A 23,814-nucleotide genomic window follows, 5' to 3' on the forward strand; every position below is an offset into this window, starting at 1 on the left:
GTGCGCTTCAGCATGCGCTGACCCTGCTCTGTCATGTGACGTGGCCTACCACTTGGTGGCTGAGTTGCTGTTGTTCCCAGTTGCTTCCACTTTGTTATAATCCCACTAACAGTTGAGCGTGGAATATTTAGTAGCCAGGAAATGTCACGGATGGACTTATTGCACAGGTGGCCACCTATCACGGGACCACGCTTGGAGTCACTGAGCTCCTGAGAGCGACCCATTCTTTCACCAATGTTTGTAGAAGCAGTCTGCATGCCTAGGGGCTTGATTGTATACACTTGTGTCCATGGAGGGGATTGGATCACCTGAATCACATGATTTGGAAGGCAGGGCCAATACTTTTTACAACATAGAATATATAATGGCAAGAGGTAATGGGATGTGCTGGAGAGTCTATTGATGCTGGATGCTAGGGAATCTATTGCCGTGTAGGGGGGTTTATTGTTGCTGGTAAAGATCTACTGTTGAGGGAGGAGTCTCCTGATGTTGGCTGCAGAGAGATCTGTTTTTGCTGGCAGGGTGTTTATTGTTGCTGGTAGGGGGTCTATTTTTGCTGGTAGGCAGTCTATTGTTGCTGGTGGGGGGTCTATTGTTGCAGGGGGTCTATTTTTTGCAAGGGGATCTATTGTTGTTAGAGATCTATTGTTGCTGGTGGGGGTCTGCTGTTGCAGGGGGTCTATTGTTGCTGGGAGTCTATTGCTTTGAGGCATCTATTGTTGCTTTGGGGGTTTGCTGTTTTGGGGCATCTGTTGTTGCTGGGAGGGGTCTGTTGTTGTGTGGGATCTGTTGCTGGGAGGGTCTATTTTTGTGGGGGTTCTATAGTTGTAGGGATCTATTGTTGCAGGGGGGTCTTTTGTTGTGGGGGGCTATTGTTGTGGGGGGGGGTTCTGCAGAGGATTCTCTGAGAAATTCTGGAGAGGATTATTTGAGAAAAAAGCCCTGAAATAGGTGATAGATAGATAGATAGATAGATAGATAGATAGATAGATAGATAATAGATAGATAGATAGATAGATAGATAGATAGATAGATAGATAATAGATAGATAGATAGATAGATAGATAGATAGATAGATAATAGATAGATAGATAGATAGATAGATAGATAGATAGATAGATAGATAATAGATAGATAGATAGATAGATAGATAGATAGATAGATAGATAGATAGATAGATAGATAGATAATAGATAGATAGATAGATAGATAGATAGATAGATAGATAGATAGATAGATAATAGATAGATAGATAGATAGATAGATAATAGATAGATAGATAGATAGATAGATAGATAGATCAGGAATATGTCAGGGACTATGACACAGTTAATACTAACATGACATCTTCCTTCTATTTCCAGATGGAGAATCGGGTTACGGTTCCCCCGGTCGAAAATCAGCCCTTTCCACCAGCCAGAGTGCAACTCTGCGCCGCATGAAAAGACGCGGCCCTCACACGCCAATGAGTCCCAACCAAATCCTCTTAAAAGTTAGCACCATACAGAATTTACAGAAGGCTGATGAAATTGGGACCAATCTGGAGCACAACTCAAGGATCCGGGATGAATGGGGATCTCCACCATCCAAAAACGTAGAAGGAAAGATGGTCGCCCAAAACCCCAACTCCAAAGAAAGCCAGCAAGTTGACCTTTCCGCCCTTCTCAAGTATCTGAAGTATTCTTCTGCCCCAGTAGAGATGAGGAAAGTCATGACCCCCTTCGAAATTAGAAAGCTGAGCCTTAAAATGAACGAGTCCATACATGGACCGGGTGTTCAGTCCACCATACCGACCCCGGCCATTGTGCGGCCCAAGACCAGTTTTACTTATAGGAAGAAACAACGAGGCTCGGCCCTGCAAAGAAGGTCAACCTCTGCCGTTGAAACCAATGCCAAGCAAATTGGCTTGTATACGAGCCCTGAGACCCTCCAGCCTTTACGAATGGTCATGGGTCAACGGCAAGAAAAGGGTGCCCCAAAGCAGAGAGTGACTGCGCAGGTTGCATTGGTGGACCCGTACAGGGAGAGGGGTGGATTCCAGCTCCTCACCGTCAAGCAGCTGAAGGAATTTCAAGCACAAAAGATGCTGCAGCATAAAGAAGTGGAGGCCTTGACCCAGACAATGAAAACCAAGGAGAGCAAGAAAGCCTGGCTGATGAAAATCCAAGGGAAGAACATTGATGGCTTCACCAAAGAAGGAAAAATTGCTGCACCTGAATTTGGGCCGGATGCATATCTATGACTGGGGTTTGCATAAGCAAAGCTCTAGACCAGCCTTTCTCAACACAGAGGTACCCTTGAAATAACTTTCCGGTCTCAGGAAACCCCTGCTAAAAAGGACTATAGCTGCAACTCATGATACATTAGTGTGATGGTCAGTGAGAAGAATGCTCCTTACATTGGTGGTCAGTGAGAAGAATGCTCTTTACATTGGTGATCAGTGGGAAGAATGTCCCTTACATTGGTGATCAGTGGGAAGAATGTCCCTTACATTGGGGGTCAGTGGGAAGAATGCCCCTTACATTGGGGGTCAGTGGGAAGAATGTCCCTTACATTGGTGATCAGTGAGAAGAATGCTCCTTACATTGGTGATCAGTGGGAAGAATGCTCCTTACATTGGTGGTCAGTGGGAAGAATGCTCCTTACATTGGTGGTCAGTGGGAAGAATGTCCCTTACATTGGTGATCAGTGGGAAGAATGTCCCTTACATTGGTGATCAGTGGGAAGAATGTCCCTTACATTGGTGATCAGTGGGAAGAATGTCCCTTACATTGGGGGTCAGTGGGAAGAATGTCCCTTACATTGGTGATCAGTGGGAAGAATGTCCCTTACATTGGTGGTCTGTGGGAAGAATGTTAAATTAGGTTCGCAGTAGGAGGGCTTGCTCTGTATGCCAATGAATGGAAGGGGGGGGGGTTGCTTATTTGGGAAGTTAGATCATATCTCCTTGTGGAAGGTGGGATATCCCTTTGCATGGAGTTAAAAGCTCTGAAAACTGTTGGGAGGGGCACAAAAGAATTTGCATTTATTACAAAATTTGTAGCTGGTAAGGCCATTTCTTGCTTCGCCTACGCATGTAGTTGTTTGCTTGGATTGGCCTTTCAAAAGGGATCCCCTTGCTCATGCACTTCCTGGATATTACTTGAACTATCATGTCCATATTTCACCTGCAGTGTTGCCTACTGCTGGAATCTGGTACTGCGGCATGACCATAAAAATCACCCCAAGTAGGGGAATTTATCAGAACTGGAGCAGTTGTACACAGCAACCAGTCAGCTTCTCTGGAAACCAGTCATCTTTCATTTTAGAAGCATAACTGGTGAAGCTGAAGACAGATGCTGATTGGTTGCCATGCACAGCTGCTCCAGATTCTGTTAGAGAAGAAATGTCCCTTCACTTTTTCTTGCATCCAAGGAAAGGAAATGAGGGGAAATCTCCCCAAAGGGGACAGGACAATGGCAGTAATAAAACATTCCACGTAACCAGGGGCAGACTGACAACTTATGGGCCCCCCGGGCAACAGGGGATCATGGGGCCCCTGTGTCCTTGCCCAAACTCAAAAAAGCCTATGAAAAAGGTACCAGGGGCAACTCATGGGGCCCCCTACTGACCCTGGGCCCTCGGTTTCCAAATAGTCAGTCCGCCCCTGCACGTAACACACCCATGAACACACAACCACTTATGTTTCAATGCACAGATTATATTGGATATGTTTCTTAACTGTAAACAAGTAGTTGTAGCACTGAAATTCCCACTTGATTGCACTGTTTTTTTTTTGTGTAAATTACACTGCTATATGTTAAATAAAGACACTCAGGGAAATGTGACAGGGTCTCTTTAAAGATATATATATATACAGTTGTGTTCAAAATAATAGCAGTGTGTTGAAAAAAGTGAGTAAAGCTGAAAATCCTTCTAATAGCTTTTATTTCCATCCACACAAATGCATTGGGAACACGACACATTCTATTCCAAATCAAAACATGAAGAAAAATAGATCACATTTGTGTTCCTCTAAAAAAATGGAAGAAAAGTGAATATTAGACGGTTCAAAAAAATCGCAGTGTTTGTATTCTTCTTTACAAACTCAAACATTCACTATATAAACTGAGAAATGTTTGAAGATTTTGCTTTCCTTTGAATGACTTCATGAATATTTAGTTGTAGTCGCACTGTTTCTGAGAACTGCTGTACATCTGTGTTGCATGGAGTCACCCAACTTCTGGCCCCTGTGATCAGGTATTCCAGCCCAGGATGATTGGACCACATTCCACAGTTCTTCTCTATTTCTTGGTTTTGCCTCAGAAACGGCATTTTTGATGTCACCCCACAAGTTTTCTATTGGATGAAGATCCGGGGATTGGGCTGGCCACTCCATAACGTCCATCTTGTTGGTCTGGAACCAAGATGTTGCACGTTTACTGGTGTGTTTGGGGTCGTTGTCTTGTTGGAACACCCATTTCAAGGGCATTTCCTCTTCAGCATAAGGCAGCATGACCTCTTCAAGTATTCTGATGGATTCAAACTGATCCATGATCCCTGGTATGCGATAAATAGGCCCAACACCGTAGTATGAGAAACATCCCCATATCATGATGCTTGCACCACCATGCTTCACGGTCTTCACAGTGTACTGTGGGTTGAATTCAGTGTTTGGGGGTCGTCTGACAAACTGTCTCCGCCCACTAGACCCAAAAAGAACAATCTTACTTTCATCAGTCCACAAAATGTTGGGCCATTTCTCTTTAGGCCGGTCAATGTGCTGTTTGGCAGATTGTAACCTCTTCAGCACACGTCTTTTTCCCAACAGTGGGACTTTGCGGGGGCTTCTTGCAGATAGCTTGGCTTCACATCGGCGTCTTCTAATTGTAACAGTCCTCACAGGGAACGTCACACCTTCTTTCATCTTCCTGGAGCTGATTGTTGGCTGAGTCCTCACAGGGAACGTCACACCTTCTTTCATCTTCCTGGAGCTGATTGTTGGCTGAGTCCGCCCCATTTTGGCTATTCTTCTATCCATTCCAATGGTAGTTTTTCGCTTTCTTCCACGTCTTTCAGGTTTTGGTTGCCATTTTAAAGCATTTGCCATCATTTTAGCTGAGCAGCCGATCATTTTCTGCACTTCTTTATATGTTTTCCCCTCCAATCAACTTTTTAATCAAGGTACGCTGTTCTTCTGAACAATGTCTGGAACGACCCATTTTCCTCAGAATTTCAGAGAGAAATGCACTGTAACCAGCATGTCCAACATTTGCTGCCTTCCTTCCTTAAATAAGGGCAATAATTGCCACCTGTTTTTCAAAGAATGAATGATCTCACTAATAGAACTCCACACTGCTATTATTTTGAACACGCCCCTTTCAATGAGTGATTCAATGACACAGAATCAGCAGCATGCATGTCATGACTGTTGGGTCTGTTGGATTTCTATTACTCTACTACACCTGCTAGGAAATTATTTGCCATGTAGAAATATCATTTCCACCAAAAACAGTGATTGATCCGGTTAGTGATGTCTGACTGCTAGTATTTTGAACACAACTATATATATATATATTCTTTTAATTTCAACTCTTATATGCTAATTAAAGAGACCCTGTTACCTTGCTCACCCTGGAAATGTGATAGGGTCTCCTTAAAGCTCACCGCCACTCACCTTCAAAAAGTAAACATAAATAAAATAATAATAAAATAAAAATAAATTCATAAAAAATGTATATGTATATATATATATATATATATATATATATATATATTATTATATATATATATATATTTTTTTTTTAATTTCAACTCTTATATGCTAATTAAAGAGACCCTGTTACCTTGCCCACTCTGGAAATGTGACAGGGTCTCTTTAAAGCTCACCCCCAATCACCTTGAAAAAGTTAAATATATATATATATATATTTTAAATGTATTCGTTTTTTTACTTTTTGAAGGTGATTGGGGGTGAGCTTTCAAGAGACCCTGTCACATTTCCAGAGTGGGCAAGGTAACAGGGTCTCTTTAATTAGCATATAAGAGTTGAAATTTAAAAAAAAATATATATATATATAAATGTTTTATGAATTTATTTTTATTTTTTTATTATTTTATTTATTTATGTTTACTTTTTGAAGGTGATTGGGGGTGAGCTTTAAGGAGACCCTGTCACATTTCCAGAGTGAGCAAGGTAACAGGGTCTCTTTAATTAGCATACATTAGCATATAAGAACTGAAAAAAAAAATATATATATATATTTTTTTTAATTTCAACTCTTATATGCTAATTAACGAGACCCTGTTACTCTGCCCACTTGAAAAATATGACAGGGTCTCTTTAAAGTCAACTTTCCCCCACTTGCCTTATACGCCTTATTAATTAAAAAAAAAAAAAAAATCAGAACATTATTTTTATTTTTTATTTATTTATTTTTGTGTGTGTAGAGAGTCCTTCATACTGGGGGAGGGGGGTTAGTCCAATCTCTTGCTCTGGCTGTGTAGGGGAAATCGTTAGGTTTACCATTCTTTCAGAATCTGTTAAGTGAACGGCAAGTATTGCCATCAGGCAAAATCAGTTTAATGTGAATTAAAAAAAATTAAAAAAATAAAATGTGTTTTGTGTCATTTTTTTCCAAGAAGCAGCCAGCTATGCATGAAATTTTGCTGAATATAAATTTGCCCGTTTTACATTCACTAACATTTTGGGGAAACGGACCTTTAATTTCATCTTGCGGCAACAGCAATAGAACAAAAAATGTGCAAAATTTGAAGCCATCTGCGACATTCGGGGAGCTTTAAAAGGCCAACACTGGGTTAAACTTTTTTTTTTTCAAAATGATATAATGGGAGAGCTCTGATGTAAGGGGGGGGGGGACTGAAGTGGACTCTGATAGGGAACCTGACGTAAGAGGGGGCTCTGATGGGGTGATACTCTGATATGATGGGGGCTCTAATATAATGGGGTACGCTGAAGTGTGAGGGGGGCTCTGATGGGGTGATAGGGACTCTGATATGATGGGGGACTCTGAAGGGGGGGGGGACTGAAGTAAGTGGACTCTGATAGGGATCCAGATGTAAGGGGGGTACTCTGATGGGGTTATGGAGATTCTGATATAATGGGGGGCTCTGATGTAAAGGTGTACTCTGAAGTTGACTCTGAAGGGGGGAGAGACTCTGAAACAATTGGACTCTGAAGGGGAACCTGACATAAGGGGGGCGGGCATAAAATGTGTCCCTCCTACTGCAAAGACATTTTAGACCCCAAGCTTAACACTAAATATATACAAATGTAATAATCGGTGAGTCTGGGGACACCGCAGGAGATCAGAGAGTCTGGGGACACCGCAAGAGATGATATTACTTATGTTCTTTTCCACGCCCACTTGCACCTATTCCCCGCCTTCTTTCTATCTGTTCCACGCCCACTTGGCGCCTACACCACGCCTACTTGGCGCCTACTCCACGCCCAATTTCGCTCCACTCCAGCTCCTCATCGGCAGCTTTTATTGGTTCCACCTCCCCGCTTTCCCCCTCCCACAATCCCGCCCCCATGCTCGGCTCTTTCGCACAGCCGGGAACGTCCCGCCTATCCCTCTGTACAGCCCCGCCCCTTGTGTTGGCGCGCTGAGGGGAGATTTATCGCAAAACAGAAAATACGGCCCCGCCCATTATCTGTAAATCCGTGGGAGGGCGGGAATCTCTCGGCTTCGCGCTCCTCCTATCTGCGGGTGCACGAGTCGGGGGCGTGCGGGGATGCCGGAAGTGAGTCGTGTCCCGGAAGTCGGTGCTGGGCTGTGAGGTGATATGATGCGGCAGGTGAGTGAAGGGAGACCGGAGAGACCTGGGCCCGACGAGGCAATGCTTGGGCTTGTAGTTCTCTGAGGGAATGCTGGGACTTGTGGTTCTCTGGTATGTGGGGGAAATGCTGGGACTTGTAGTTCTTTGGAATGTGGGGGGAACGCTGGGACTTGTGGTTCTCTGGAATGTGGGGGGAACGCTGGGACTTGTGGTTCTCTGGGGGAATGCTGGGACTTGTAGTTCTCTGGAATGTGGGGGGAATGCTGGGACTTGTAGTTCTCTGGAATGTGGGGGGAACGCTGGGACTTGTAGTTCTCTGGAATGTGGGGGGAACGCTGGGACTTGTAGTTATCTGGTTAGGGGGGGGGGACGCTGGGACTTGTGGTTCTCTGGGGGAATGCTGGGACTTGTGGTTCTCTGGGGGAATGCTGGGACTTGTGGTTCTCTGGGGGAATGCTGGAACTTGTAGTTCTCTGGAATGTGGGGGGAATGCTGGGACTTGTAGTTCTCTGGAATGTGGGGGGAACGCTGGGACTTGTAGTTATCTGGTTAGGGGGGGGGACGCTGGGACTTGTGGTTCTCTGGGGGAATGCTGGGACTTGTGGTTCTCTGGGGGAATGCTGGGACTTGTGGTTCTCTGGGGGAATGCTGGGACTTGTGGTTCTCTGGGGGAATGCTGGGACTTGTGGTTCTCTGGGGGAATGCTGGGACTTGTGGTTCTCTGGGGGAATGCTGGGACTTGTGGTTCTCTGGGGGAATGCTGGGGCTTGTGGTTCTCTGGGGGGATGCTGGGGCTTGTGGTTCTCTGGTATGTGGGGGGGGACGCTGGGACATGTGGCTCTCTGGTATGTGGGGGGGACGCTGGGACTTGTGGCTCTCTGGTATGTGGGGGGGACGCTGGGACTTGTGGTTCTCTGGTATGTGTGTGTGTGTGTGTGTGGGGGGGGGGAACGCTGGGACTTGTAGTTCTCTGGTATGTGGGGGGGACGCTGGGACTTGTGGTTCTCTGGTGTGTGTGTGTGTGTGTGTGTGGGGGGGGGGGGGAAAACGCTGGGACTTGTAGTTCTCTGGTATGTGGGGGAACGCTGGGACTTGTAGTTCTCTGGTATGTGGGGGGGAATGCTGGTGTGATGGATTTGGTAAAATGCCTATTTAGTTTCCTATTGAATATATATATATATACACGTTTTTTATACACATTTTTATACATTTACTTTTATTCTCTAATACTATTTCTTTCCACATATTTATAAATGTTTAGCATGAATACATATGTTGTGTGAATATTTTCTGCCTGCTGGGCTTTGTGGTACTTTAAGAAATTCTTGCTTAAGAAAATGTCTGCTCACACGCACCGACCCCCCCCCCCCTCGTGCCAACTTGAAACAAAGGAATGTTTTTCTGTCCATGAGACTTGGAAGAAGATCACACCTATACCATGACGGAGATTGTTTTCGTGTGAAAATGACCAAAGACTAATATACTGCTTATGCTGTTGTCACATGACTCTCGCATCATTTTGCATATATAAGCTCTCTCATTATAATAAACTAGAAGTGTTCATAGACGGAACTTGTGTGTCAGCGCGAGTCTCTTCCAGTGTGCGCACATTCCAAAGCTAGAATGATAAATTAGGACAGGAACAGATAAGCACTGGACGATTCAGTCCTCGACTAAATCAACTGGTGCCGAAACCCGGGAACTCTCGGTCATGAACCCTTGGACAGCCGACCAAAAAGGTTGTTAGGTGTCAATCGCAACAGACTGGACAAGAGCTTGATCAACTCTCGGAGCATGGTAAGATATATATTTTGCTATCTTACCAGTGCTTATCCTGTCTTTGTTGTTGATTCATTCCTGTGCCTGGTGCGGCTGCTAAAAGGTCACTAAAAGGCAGGTAACATTGCTTGCACAGAGTTTATTTCAACCTTACCTGCATGTGCTTATCTGTTACCTGGTTTTATGTTTTTTTTGTGTTTGTTTTTATGTGTCAGTCTTGAGGTGGAAGAGGAGTGGACCTACTGAGGGTTTTGACACATAATTTCTCTTGGGTGTGTGGTAACCTTGTGTGTTGACCACAAGAGAGGAGGTGTCGGGTACGCGTCACGGTAGTGTGGCAGCGGGGTGCCTTAGCCATGTTTGGGGCTAGGAAGAGTTACTCAGTGATCTGTACTCATAGCCCACCAAGATAGACTGCTATGTTATGTCCTGAATGTGTGTCTGTAAATTATTGTTTGCTATTCATAACAGAAGGTTGGGGTTTAAGGGTTAAGGAAAGTCTGGACAGCAGCCTGTGAAGTGTCTTAGATTTCTGTTAGGAAGGACAGAGAAGGGGGGAAGAGATGGGTCAGACTAGCACATGACCTGGTTGCACAGAGAGAAGAGGAAAAGTATGTGGAATTAGAGACAAGGAGGCTTAGGCTACAGTCATAGGAATGGCAGAAAAAAAAAAAAAGAGGAAAGATGTCCTAGTTGACAAAAATTTGCTGAAGACAGCAAGAAGCTTGGTATAATGTAGCCAAAGTTATCCATAACGAGCAGTGGACAGAACAGGTATTGCAACAGGAAAAAAAAAAAACTGTTTGTGTGTACCATTATTGTGTTAAATATTGAAAAGGAACACCCACTGCCCTTTTTTCTGCCCTTCCACTTCCTGCCCAGCCCAGTGCACTTCCTGACGGCAGCCATCTTGCTGCACCTGCATTTTCACTTCCTGCCCAGCCCAGTACACTTCCTGGAGGCGGCCATATTGGTACACCAAATTAAACAACTGGAAGGCCAACACCTCGAGTGAGCCGCCTCTACCCAGTGTTTCCAGTCTTACAAGTCAATGGTACATTCTACGTACCGCCGGATGTGCTGAGCAGAATCCCAAGTTGCCTATGGTCCACAGGACCCGAAGATATTGGACGTTTAAAAGGTACCCCCAATTATGGTGGAACTGAAGCCTGCAGCTCCCCTACCCAGGAAACCACAGTACCCACTGAAACCAGCGCAATCCGAGGCCATTTCAAAGCAGGTCAAGTCCCTTGTGGCAAATGGTGCACTCATACCTTGTACCTCTCCATGCAACACACCTTTGTTCCCGGTAAAAAAGGAGAACCAGAAAAGTACAGGATGGTACAGGACCTCCGAGCAGTGAATGAAGCCACTGTCTTAGAGACATTTACTGCCCCAAATCCCCACACTTTATTCACAGGGGTACCTTTAACAGCAAAGTACTTCAACGTGTTGGACCTTGCAAATGCATTCAGTGTTTTTTTGTATTCTTCCTGCAGATACTTCTTTGTTTTTACCCATGAGGGGCAGCAATACACCTGGGCAGTTATGCCACAAGGGGCGCAAAATTCTCCGAGCTAGTTCGCCAAAGCCATGACCACCATACTGGACACGTGGCAAAAGGAACATTCGGCAGTGGTCCTTCTTCAATATGTGGATGACCTTCTCCTCTGTGCTGATGACCTGCCCACGGCTGAAGAAGCCTCGGAGAGTTTACTATGTTACTTGGCACACCAAGGCTGTAAGGCCTCTAAACCGAAGTTGTAATGGTGCTCTACAACAAGCATGTTATTGGGCCACTGCCTCTCACATGGAACAAGGCATCTTACGGAGGAAAAAGTTAAGGCCATCCAGAATCTGCCACTGCCGCTAGGCCAGAAGCCACTCCACACCTTTCTTGGCCTCATATCCTACTGTAGGTCATGGATTCCTGATGCTTCTTGGTTTATGTAACCACTCTACGATGCTCTCAAGTCTGAGCCCTTCCATCTGTCCGAAGAGGCCGCCTCCAACTTTTTGGCTCTAAAACGCTTACTTTCTTCAGCACCAGCCCTAGGTCTACCAGACTACGAGAAACCTTTCGTGTCTGAACGCCAAGGCCATGGCACAGGAGTATTGGCCCAGTCCCATGGTGACTGCCTACAACCCGTAGGCTACTACTCATGCCGTTTAGACCCAGTGGCTAGAGGAGCACCCTCGTGTCTGCGTGCAGTTTTCGCTGCTCAAGCTCTGCTGGATAAGACCTCTGATATCGTACTGGGACATGAACTTGTTCTTCTGGCGCCGCATGACATTGCTGCCATTTTAAACCAAGTCCAACCTAAACAGTTGTCCACAGCGATAACGTCACTCTCCTACCTTGCCAAACCCTGAATCCGTCCACTCTCCTCTCAATTGCTGAGGGGGGTAATGAAGGTAATGAAGAAAGTGGAGAGGATAATGGAGCCACTGAGCCTCATAACTGTCTTGAAGTGATGAAAATGGAAACTTTCCACCTCCCCACAGTGAGTGAAACACCTCTGCAGGATCCAGACTTCACTTTCTTTGTTGATGGTTCCAGATATGCAGATGATGGAGGCAAATATCATACAGGATTTGCGGTCACTACTGCAGATACAGTCCTACAGACAAGAGCCCTATCGCCAGCAATATCTGCACAGGGAGCAAAATTTCAAGCACTCACAACAGCATGCCATATGGTGGAAGGAAAAAGGGCCAATATCTACACTCCAGATACGCCTTTGGGGTGGCTCATGATTTTGGACCCATATGGAAGGCAAGAGGATTTATGACTGCGGCAGGTACGTCCATAAGACATGGAGCAGCCATTGGACGACTGCTGGAAGCACTCCTTCTACCCATTCAAGTGGCTATTCTGAAGGTAAAAGCTCATGGGGAAAATAAACTCCTCAGAAGCCAAAGGCAATAATCTGGCAGATTTGGCGGCAAAACGAGCGGCCATGGGATCACCAGAAATGGAAGGAGAGGTGACCGGAGAGTGGGAACCAATATTCACCTTACAGACCTTACCTGTGGACAGAAACTACCTCAAGGAACTCCAAGAAGCAGCAAGTCCAGAAGAAATAGAGGGCTGGAGACGGAGAGGAGCTATTCTCAGACGGTCTGTTTGAATGTAACAAGAGGCTTTGTTTACCCAAGAATATGTTTCCAGCTATATTCCAGTTTGCACACGGAGCAGCCCATCTGTCAAAGAGCCTCATGAACTCTCTCATCAACAAGTACTATATAGCGCCTGGAATCACCACATTGACTAACAATTTTTGCAGAACATGTGCCATCTATGCAAAGTGCAATCCGGGACGCACAGAGAAGACACCACAGAAACACTTGGCCAAACCCCTATACTTTTTCAAAGGATACAAATTGATCATATTCAGATGCCAAAGAGTGGGTGGTTGACTACACCCTAGTGGTGTTGGCCATGTTTTCCAGTTGGCCAGAGGCCTTTGCTGTAACTAACATGACTGCTAAAACAACTGCGAAGAAACGCCTCACTGAGGTTGTGTGCAGATATGGGCTTCCAGAGGTGATAGAGACTGACCAGGGTCCCGCTTTCACAGTTTCAGTAACCAAAGAAATATGGGTGGCATTAGGAGTCACTCTGGCGTTCCATACCCCCTATCACCCCCAAAGGTAGTGGGAAAGTAGAAAGAATGCTAAAAGTAGCCCAAGAGACTGGCATGAGTTGGCCAGTCTGCCTGTTGCCCGATTTAGTGTCAGATACACACCAAGAGGAGAACACTCCCTATCCCCTTATGAGATTTTGTTTAGCTCAGCCCCCAGACTTGGTTGTTATTTTCCACAACAGTTGCAATTACAGTCTGATGTGTTAACTGATTGTGACTGTATTATTACGTGAATTAACCCGTATCTATGTCCAAGTGTTTTCTCCATTCCACATCCTGAGTCAGATACAGGAACTCACAGCCTATTACCCGGAGATTGGGTATTAGTAAAGAAATGTATGAGGAAACATTCCCTTGAGCCAAGATATGATGGTCCCTTCCAAGTTCTGCTGACCACAGCCCCTTCTGACAAGGTGGCCGGGAAGAACACTTGGATACACGCCTCCCACTGCAAGGAAGTCCCAAACCCTGAGGAAAAGGCGTCATCTACACCATGACAACTATGTTGTATATCCTTTTTCTTACAAGTCTGACAGAGCCTCAACAGGTGGCTATCACCAAAATAGGTGACACCACTATATTTTGGTACAACTCATCCAACACTCATGTAGCTATTTTCACCTTTGATTTCTGTAGTATAGATCCCATGTGGTGCTATGACCATAATCTATATGATCTTGACACAACGAGCATGTTCCGATAGTAGTGACCAGGTATACATATGTGTCATGGATGATTACTGGGGACCAAAAGATTAGAACCAGATTGGAAGGGAATTGGACTGGTGAGTATGCTTTTTGCAAAGGCCATTATGCCTCTCCCCATCCTAGTAGAAAATACCCCTGACCCAATGCCTGGCCGTAGGAGGAAGCAAAAAGCTCTTTCTGGCAGTTTTGACCCACATGTGTATATACAGTCAGGTCCATAAATATTGGGACATCGACACAATTCTAACATTTTTGGCTCTATACACCACCACAATGGATTTGAAATGAAATGAACAAGATGTGCTTTAACTGCAGACTGTCAGCTTTAATTTGAAGGTATTTACATCCAAATCAGGTGAACAGTGTAGGAATTACAACAGTTTACATATGTGCCTCCCACTTGTTAAGGGACCAAAAGTAATGGGACAGAATAATAATCATAAATCAAACTTTCACTTTTTAATACTTGGTTGCAAATCCTTTGCAGTCAATTACAGCCTGAAGTCTGGAACACATAGACATCACCAGACGCTGGGTTTCATCCCTGGTGATGCTCTGCCAGGCCTCTACTGCAACTGTCTTCAGTTCCTGCTTGTTCTTGGGGCATTTTCCCTTTAGTTTTGTCTTCAGCAAGTGAAATGCTCAATCGGATTCAGGTCAGGTGATTGACTTGGCCATTGCAGAACATTCCACTTCTTTCCCTTAAAAAACTCTTTGGTTGCTTTTGCAGTCTGCTTTGGGTCATTGTCCATCTGCACTGTGAAGCGTCCAATGAGTTGTGAATCATTTGGCTGAATATGAGCAGATAATATTCCCGAAACACTTCACAATTCATCCGGCTGCTTCTGTCAGCAGTCACATCATCAATAAATACAAGAGAAGCAGTTCCATTGGCAGCCATACATGCCCACGCCATGACACTACCACCACCATGATTCACTGATGAGGTGGTATGCTTAGGATCATGAGCAGTTCCTTTCCTTCTCCATACTCTTCTCTTCCCATCACTCGGGTACAAGTTGATGTCGGTCTCATCTGTCCATAGGATGTTGTTCCAGAACTGTGAAGGCTTTTTTAGATGTCGTTTGGCAAACTCTAATCTGGCCTTCCTGTTTTTGAGGCTCACCAATGGTTTCCATCTTGTGGTGAACCCTCTGTATTCACTCTGGTGAAGTCTTCTCCTGATTGGTGACTTTGACACACATACACCTACCTCCTGGAGAGGGTTCTTGATCTGGCCAACTGTTGTGAAGGGTGTTTTCTTCACCAGGGAAAGAATTCTTCGGTCATCCACCACAGTTGTTTTCCGTGGTCTTCCGGGTCTTTTGGTGTTGCTGAGCTCACCGGTGCATTCCTTCTTTTTAAGAATGTTCCAAACAGTTGTTTTGGCCACGCCTAATGTTTTTGCTATCTGATGGGTTTGTTTTGTTTTTTCAGCCTAATGATGGCTTCACTGATAGTGACAGCTCTTTGGATCTCATCTTGAGAGTTGACGGCAACAGATTCCAAATGCAAATAGTACACTTGAAATGAACTCTGGACCTTTTATCTGCTCATTGTAATTGGGATAATGAGGGAATAACACACACCTGGCCATGGAACCGCTGAGAAGCCAATTGTCCCATTACTTTTGGCCCCTAACAAGTGGGAGGCACATATGCAAACTGTTGTAATTTCTACACCGTTCACCTGATTTGGATGTAAATACCTCAAATTAAAGCTGACAGTCTGCAGTTAATGCACATCTTGTTCTTTTCATTTCAAATCCATTGTGGTGTATAGAGCCAAAAATGTTAGAATTGTGTCGATGTCCCAATATTTATGGACCTGACTGTAGATGCCATTGGAGTCCCAAGGGGGGTGCCTAATACATTTAAAGCCAGAGACCAAGTAAAAGCAGGCTTTGAATTTCTGATCCCCATAATAACTGTTAATAAAAATGTAGATTGGATAAATTACATATACTACAACCAACAGAGGTTTGTGAATCACACCAGAGATGCCCTCCAAGGAATCGTTGACCAGTTAGCCCCTACATCTTATGACATTCCAGAATAGGATGGCTCTGGACATGACTTTAGCGGAAAAAGGAGGTTTCTGTAAAAATGATAGAAGGAATTGGAACACGTACATATATTCCTGACAATACTGGCCCGAATGGTAAGGTTACTCTGGCTATAAAGAAATTGGAAGATCTGTCAGTTGAGTTGAAAAAGAATTCAGGGATCACAGACTCGTGGGATCAATATTTCAGTTGGATGAGTGGGTGGTAAAAGATACTTGTCCAAATAGGGGTAACTATACTAATAATTCTGATTCTCCTGGTTGTATGCTGTGTTATACCATGTGTGAGGAAATTGAAGAGCAAAGCAGTAGACAACAGAACACCTACCTTCCTGAACCAGGAGCAAGAGGATCTCCATATGATAGATGAAGGAAAACCTTATACCCCATTACGGTCCCTCCCCGCCAACAGTAATCTCACAATTTTGAAGGGATAGCATCTGACTTCCTTATGTCAGGAAAGTCTGTGGCAAGGGGGGAGATGAAATAGTCGTCACCTGTCTAACGTACAGCACAAAAGAGTTCCAAGGTACATAAGGACAGATGAGCGAGGTCTTATAGGGACAGAGTAAAATAGTCATTTTAAGGGGGGACTGTGATGGACTTGGTAAAATGCCCATTTAGTTTCCTATTGTGTGTGTGTGTGTGTGTGTGTGTGTGTGTGTGTGTGTGTGTATGTGTGTGTGTATATATATATATATATATATATATATATATATATATATATATATATATATATATATATATATATAGTTGCAAGAAAAAGTATGTGAACCCCTTGGGATTACGTGGAGTTTTGCATGAATTGGTCATAAAATGTGCTCTGAACGTCATCTAAGTCACAACAATAGAAGAACACAGTCTGCTGAACATAATACAACACAAACATTAGATGTTGCCATGGTTTAATTGCACATAACATGTAAACATTCACAGTGCAGGGAGGAAAAAGTATGTGAACCTTTGGACTTAATAACTGGTTGACCCTCCTTTGGCAGCAATAACCTCAACCAAACGTTTCCTGTAGTTGCAGATCAGACCTGCACAACGATCTGGAGTCATTTTGACCACTCCTCTTCACAAAACTGTTTCAGTTTAGCAATATTCTTGGGATGTCTGGTGTGAATCGCTCTCTTAAGGTCATGCCACAGCATTTCAATGGGGTTGAGGTCAGGACTCTGACTGGGCCACTCCAGAAGGCGTATTCTGTGCTGTTGCAGCCATTGTTTTGTTGAATTACTTGTATGCTTTGGGTCATTGTCCTGTTGCATCACCCATCCTCTGCGGAGCTTCAGTTGGTGGACAGATGGTCGTACGTTTTCCTGCAAAATGTCTTGATAAACTCTGGAATTCATTTTCCCATCAATGACAACAATCCGTCCAGGCCCTGAGGCAGCAAAGCAGCCCCAAACCATGATGCTCCCTCCACCATGTTTTACAGTGGGGATGAGGTTTTGATGTTGGTGTGCTGTGCCTTTTTTTCTCCACACATAGTGTTGTGTGTTCTTCCCAAACAACTCAATCTTGGTTTCATCTGTCCACAGTATATTTTGCCAGTAGTGCTGTGGAACATCCAGGTGCTCTTTTGCAAACTTCAAATGTGCTGCAATCTTCTTTTTGGACAGCAATGGCTTCCTCCGTGGTGTCCTCCCATGTACTCCATTCTTGTTTAATGTTTTCCTTATTGTAGATGTGTCAACAAAAATGTTAGCATGTGCCAGAGATTTCTGTAGGTCTTTAGCTGACACTCCGGGATTCTTCTTTACCTCATGCAGCATTCTGCGCTGTGCTCTTGCAGTCATTTTTACAGGACGACCACGCCTAGGGAGAGTAGCAACAGTGCTAAACTTTCTCCATTTGTAGACAGTCTGTCTTACCGTGGACACATCAACATCAAGGCTTTTGGAGATACTTTTGTAACCCTTTCCAGCTTCATGCAAGTCAACAATTCTTGATCGTAGGTCTTCTGAGAGCTCTTTTCTGCGAGGCATGGTTCACATCAGACAGTGCTTCTTGAAACCAGTAAACCCAAAACAGGTGTGTGTTTTTTAAGGGCAGGACAGCTGTCAGCAACACATCCAATATCATCACACTGATTGGAGTCAAGGTTGGCTCACTCCTGGCTCCAATTAGCTCTGGGAGAAGTCATTAAACTAGGGCTTCACATACTTTTTCCTCCCTGCACTGTGAATGTTTACATGTTATGTGCAATTAAACCATGGCAACATCTAATGTTTGTGTAGTATTATGTTCAGCAGACTGTGTTCTTCTATTGTTGTGACTTAGATGACGTTCAGAGCACATTTTATGCCCAATTCATGCAAAACTCCACGTAATCCCAAGGGGTTCACATACTTTTTCTTGCAACTGTGTGTGTGTGTGTGTGTGTGTGTGTGTGTGTGTGTATGTATATATGTGTGTGTATATATATATATATATATATATATATATATATATATGTTTTTATACATATTTACTTTTATACTCTAATACTATTTCTTTCCACATATTTATAAATGTTTAACATGAATACATATGTTGTGTGAATATTTTCTGCCTGCTGGGCTTTGTGGTACTTTATGAAATTCTTGCTTAAGAAATGTCTGCTCACACGCACCGACCGCCTCCCCATCGTGCCAACTTGAAACAAAGGAATGTTTTTCTTTCCATAAGATAAGACTTGGAAGAAGATCACACCTATACCACGAGGGAGATTGTTTTCCTGTGAAAATGACCAATCAAAGACTAATATACTGCTTATGCTGTTGTCACATGACTCTCGCATCATTTTGCATATATAAGTTCACTTTCTCATTATAATAAACTAGAAGTGTTCATAGACGGAACTTGTGTGTCAGCGTGAGTCTCTTCCAGTGTGCGCACATTCCAAAGCTAGAATGATAAATTAGGACAGGAACAGATAAGCACTGGACGATTCAGTCCTCGACTAAATCACTGGGACTTGTAGTTCTCTGGTATGTGGGGGATGCTGGGACTTGTGGTTCTCTGGTATGTGGGGGGGGGAACGTTGGGACTTGTGGTTCTCTGGTATGTGGAGAAAATGCTGGGACTTGTAGTTCTCTGAGGGAATGCTGGGACTTGTGGTTCTCTGGAATGTGGAGAAAATGCTGGGACTTGTAGTTCTGAGGGAATGCTGGGACTTGTGGTTCTCTGGTATGTGGGGGGAATGCTGGGACTTGTGGTTCTCTGGTATGTGGGGGGGGGGGGAACGTTGGGACTTGTGGTTCTCTGGTATGTGGGGGGGACGCCGGGACTTGTGGTTCTCTGGTATGTGGGGGAGGGGGGGACGCCGGGACTTGTGGTTCTCTGGTATGTGGGGGGAATGCCGGGACTTGTGGTTCTCTGGTATGTGGGGGGGGAACGTTGGGACTTGTGGTTCTCTGGTATGTGGGGGGGGACGCCGGGACTTGTGGTTCTCTGGTATGTGGGGGGAATGCTGGGACTTGTGGTTCTCCGGTGTGTACTCACTTTTGTTGCCGGCGGTTTAGACATGAATGGCGGTGTGTGGAGTTATTTTGAGGGGACAGCAAATTTCCATGTTATACAAGCTGTACACTGACTACGTCACATTGTAGCAAAGTGTCATTTCTTCAGTGTTGTCACATGAAAAGAGAGAATCAAATATTTAAAACATGTGAGGGGGGGGACTCACTTCTGGGAGATACTGTAAAGAGTGGGGGGCTCTGACGGGGGACCCTGATGCAAGGGAACAGTGGGGAAGGAAGACCTCTGATGGGTACCCTCATGTAAAGTGAGGTGGGCCTTGATATAAAGGGTGGGAGGACCCTGATCGAAGGAGGGGCTCTGTTGGGGACACTGATGTAATGGGGGGGGGGGCTCATCGGAGGGGCTCTGTTGGGGACACTGATGTAAGGGGGGCTTTGATCAAAGGAGGGGCTCTGTTGGGGACATTGATGTAAGGGGGGGGCTCTGTTGGGGACACCAATGTAAGGGGGGGGCTCTGTTGGGGACACTGATGTAAGGGGGGGGCTCTGTTGGGGACACTGATGTAAGGGGGGGGCTCTGTTGGGGACACTGATGTAAGGGGGGGGCTCTGTTGGGGACACTGATGTAAGGGGGGGGGGCTCTGTTGGGGACACTGATGTAAGGGGGGGGGGGCTCTGTTGGGGACACTGCTGTAAGGGGGGGGGGGCTCTGTTGGGGACACTGATGTAAGGGGGGGGCTCTGTTGGGGACACTGATGTAAGGGGGGGGGCTCTGTTGGGGACACTGATGTAAGGGGGGGGCTCTGTTGGGGACACTGATGTAAAGGGGGGGGCTCTGGGGACACTGATGTAAAGGGGGGCTCCGATCGAACGAGGGGCACTGTTGGGGACACTGATGTAAGGGGGGGGCTATGATTGAAGGAGGGGCACTGTTGGGGACACTGATGTAAAGGGGGGGGGGCTATGATCGAAGGAGGGGCTCTGTTGGGGACACTGATGCAAGGTGGGGGCTCTGTTGGGGGGCTCTGATCAAAGGAGGGGCTCTGATGGGGACCCTGATTTAAGGGGGGGGGCTCTGATCGAAGGAGGGGCTCTGATGGGGACCCTGATGTATGGGTGGACACTGACAGGCCCAGTAGTGTCATGTGTGGCCCACGTTCTTGGAAGCCGCATTGTTGGGGTCACTGTACAGGGAGTGTCGGTTGTTTTTAGGGCCCAATGGTTTCTTTGACCTGTATGATGGGAAGAAACCAATTCCGGCCATGGCCCGTACCGCACTCCATGTGAGCGATCTCCGCTCCCTACCATCCAGGGCTACATTCAAACGCTGCTCTTCAGATTCTTCAAAAATGCTGTTTGCCTGGCAGTCCTGTGGCTTTTAAAAGGAACCACTCAGAGTAGACGCATGAGAGCCGCCATTGCTGGGACAAGCAGAAGCTCCTCTGGGCTGCCACCTATATGACCTCCGGCTCTCGGTCCCGTCTTCTGGGGTGAGGTCAGCCGGTGAAACTCCGGCCAACATGCGGGGCTCAGATAAAGCATAGGTAAGCCTGCACAGGTCTACTGCATACAGATTCCTCCATGTGTGACGGGTCCTCTTCATTGTTTTCTAGGACAGTATAGACGAGACGGAGGATGTCTCTCTCTTCGATGCCGATGAAGAAAACACGAGGAGACCGAAAAAAAAATAAAGTAAGTGTGCTACAAGATACAATGGAAGATATATTGCAGGTTACCAGTCCTTACATGGGGTGGCACACAGCCTACTTCCTGTGAGCCCAGGGTGTCATGGACCCGCCCCTTGTGTGTCATCACACCGCCCTTGGCTCCTAGTGCTTGCTGCACAGCTCAGTTGTTACTACATTCTGTGCAGCAGGAATGACTGCACTGCCCTCTGCTGGAAGGAAGAGGAGCCCAATCACTGCGTGACCAGAGAGAAGACATTGGAGGAAAAATCTGATCTCTAAGCTAAGATTGCTTTTAAATTCTCCCTCCGGCTCCTCCCCTTGGGTCTTGCACAGGTGTACCGGCTCCTCCCCTTGGGTCTTGCACAGGTGTACCGGCTCCTCCCCTTGGGTCTTGCACAGGTGTACCGGCTCCTCCCCTTGGGTCTTGCACAGGTGTACCGGCTCCTCCCCTTGGGTCTTGCACAGGTGTACCGGCTCCTCCCCTTGGGTCTTGCACAGGTGTACCGGCTCCTCCCCTTGGGTCTTGCACAGGTGTACCGGCTCCTCCCCTTGGGTCTTGCACAGGTGTACCGGCTCCTCCCCTTGGGTCTTGCACAGTTGAAACGGCTTCCTCTGATTTCACTGCACACTGTGAGCTTCTCCCCATGTGCATTAGAAGCTGCAGCAAGTCAGAGCTCCGCCTCATTTCCTGGCTGGAGGACGCCCAGCATCATCTAGCTTTTGCATAACAGGAGTACTTGGGCAGTGATTGTTTCAGGAAGCTATGGAGAGCATCCTGCTGGCCCCTCCCACCAGCCATGCTCTGCTTGCATTGCATAGAGAATCGCAGAGACCCAATAATGACGTCACTGGATCTGCATTATGGCATGTAATGAAAACAGGATTTGCTTATAAATATTGATTGTGGGGGGGAGGAACCAGGAAAGGGAAAACATCAGATTAAACGTCAGCTTTAAAAAATAGCTGGAGGGGGGGCGGCTCGAACTGGAGTTGAGTTTTAGCGCACACTGGCGTTTTTTGAAGCTCCTGGAAGCTGTTATCAGCATTTTTTTTTTTTTCTGCTCCTAGAAGCTAAATTGTGTTCTCCTGTATCCATGCACACTACTTTAGGCTGTTAGCATTTTTTGAGCTTCAGCGTCTAGGAGGAGAAAAATTGTTTTTTGTGGAGTTTTTATTTATTTATTTATTTTTTTGGAGCATTTTTCCTTCCTTCACTAACAGCTTTTTTTTTTTTTTTTTTTTTTTTTTTTCTAGCCTCTTTCTACGTGTACTGTAAAACCACTACTTAAAAAATCGCTATTACCAGCCTTTAATTATTTTTTCCCCTCCAGCGTTTATTGGGTGTGTATGGAGCCTGAGTGAGTTTTCTCCTCGTACACAGTTGTCGTGTTTGCTGGATACCAGTTGTTGGTTGGTGAGCTCGTTGCCCATGACATTTTCTGCTTTGCAGGCACCCCCTTGCTTCATTCTTCCACCTGTTCTTCCGAGTGAGCGCCATCCTCGTGTATCTGCTGTGTGAACTGGTGTCCAGTAGCTTCATCGCCTGTATGGTGACCATCATCCTGCTTCTGTCATGTGACTTCTGGGCTGTAAAGGTGAGTGACGCATCCTGAACCGACCTTCTCTCCCTCGTTCTGTGCTTACATACAATAGGAAAACCGGCGGATAAAGGTCAGCCCTGCAGCCGTGTAGGAAAGAGCATCTGGTTCACGTGGCCTCCCTAGCGTTCTGATGATGTCAGTATTTCTGTGCTCAAAGCGGTACCATTATTTTGCATGGAAATATGTATTTTTTTATTGTAGGCCTGTAATTCTTGGGAATAACTCGGTGAAATCTGTCCGAACAAGAGTCTAGTAAACATCCCGGGGATGATAAAATTTGAAACACGAAATCATAAATTATAATATAATAATCATAAAAAATATAATAATAAATTTAATTCAATAATATAATCAAACCAAAAACACTGAAATGTGAAATAGAGCGCCAAGTTCGCACATCGCTGAGCTCAGTCTCAGAATCGTTTTCATTGTCCCTGATGAGGAATTTCCCCCACCAATCATTATCACTCAATTCTGCAAGTGGTTCTGATTTACTATCGCTGTTCTCTAGCCGGTCTAAAACCGCGTCTGACCTAAAGGGACGCTTTTTGGACGCCATGGACGTTTCTCAGTTTCCAGGCAGAAAGAACAGTAAAAATGCAGGCAGGGCGCCGGACAAAGCACTCGGGACAAAATGTATGTGAAATGGTTTGATACAGGAATGTTATACTATGTGATTTTAGTATATTTTGTGAATGTCACTTTTAAAATTTCCCGCCAGTTCCGTCCCCCGTACATCCCGACGTCGCAGGGAACGGAACCCGGAAGACAGATGCCGGCATCGGCCGGAGGACATTACAGGGGACACTGCAGGGGGGACATCGCGGGAGCGCAGGACAAGGTAAGTGAAGAAGAGATCCTGGAGCAACGCTGCAGTGTATTCCCGAGTGTAGCTCGGGGGGGTTACCGCTTGTGGTGCTGAAACTTTACCCCAAGCTACACTCGGGAATACCGCCAGGGGGGTTAAAGTGCAATTCCAGTCTTCCCTTCAGTCTTGCACAGTTGTAGCGGCTCCTCTCCTGGCCTGAAACGGCTAACTTTGATTTCGCTGCACACTGTGAGCTTCTCTCAGTGTGCAT

At 45.6% G+C, this 23,814-nt stretch overlaps 2 protein-coding genes across 4 annotated transcripts in view; both read left to right on the forward strand.

Annotated features, from left to right (window-relative positions):
* The window catches only part of FBXW10 (F-box and WD repeat domain containing 10), a 35,944-nt gene extending 30,271 nt beyond the window's left edge, over nt 1-5,673 (forward strand). The window contains exon 13 of the mRNA XM_089668967.1: nt 1,365-5,673. Coding sequence (XP_089525093.1) covers nt 1,365-2,242 — 878 coding nt within the window. The 3' untranslated portion in view covers nt 2,243-5,673. The remainder of the gene's footprint in view (nt 1-1,364) is intronic.
* Nucleotides 5,674-7,524: 1,851 nt separating this feature from the next.
* LOC149469577 (uncharacterized) lies at nt 7,525-23,773 on the forward strand. 3 transcript variants are annotated; one of them, XR_016311554.1, is made up of 3 exons: nt 7,525-7,800; nt 21,070-21,138; nt 22,585-22,649. XR_016311554.1 is itself a non-coding variant. In XM_089668972.1 (3 exons), exons 1-3 carry the CDS (start codon nt 22,482-22,484, stop codon nt 23,655-23,657), a joined length of 357 nt encoding a protein of 118 aa, XP_089525098.1. In that variant the 5' UTR covers nt 22,401-22,481; the 3' UTR covers nt 23,658-23,773. The 3 variants fall into 3 exon arrangements, 1 of the variants encoding a protein (XP_089525098.1); XR_016311553.1 differs by having other exon boundaries at nt 21,060-21,138; nt 22,585-22,642; XM_089668972.1 differs by lacking the exons at nt 7,525-7,800; nt 21,070-21,138 and adding exons at nt 22,401-22,492; nt 23,457-23,773 and having other exon boundaries at nt 22,585-22,729.
* Nucleotides 23,774-23,814: the final 41 nt, after the last annotated feature.

The sequence above is a fragment of the Staurois parvus genome, unplaced genomic scaffold, assembly GCF_062004578.1.
Source record: "Staurois parvus isolate SC_StPar_1 unplaced genomic scaffold, SC_StPar_1.0 ptg000067l, whole genome shotgun sequence".
NCBI lineage: Eukaryota > Metazoa > Chordata > Amphibia > Anura > Ranidae > Staurois > Staurois parvus.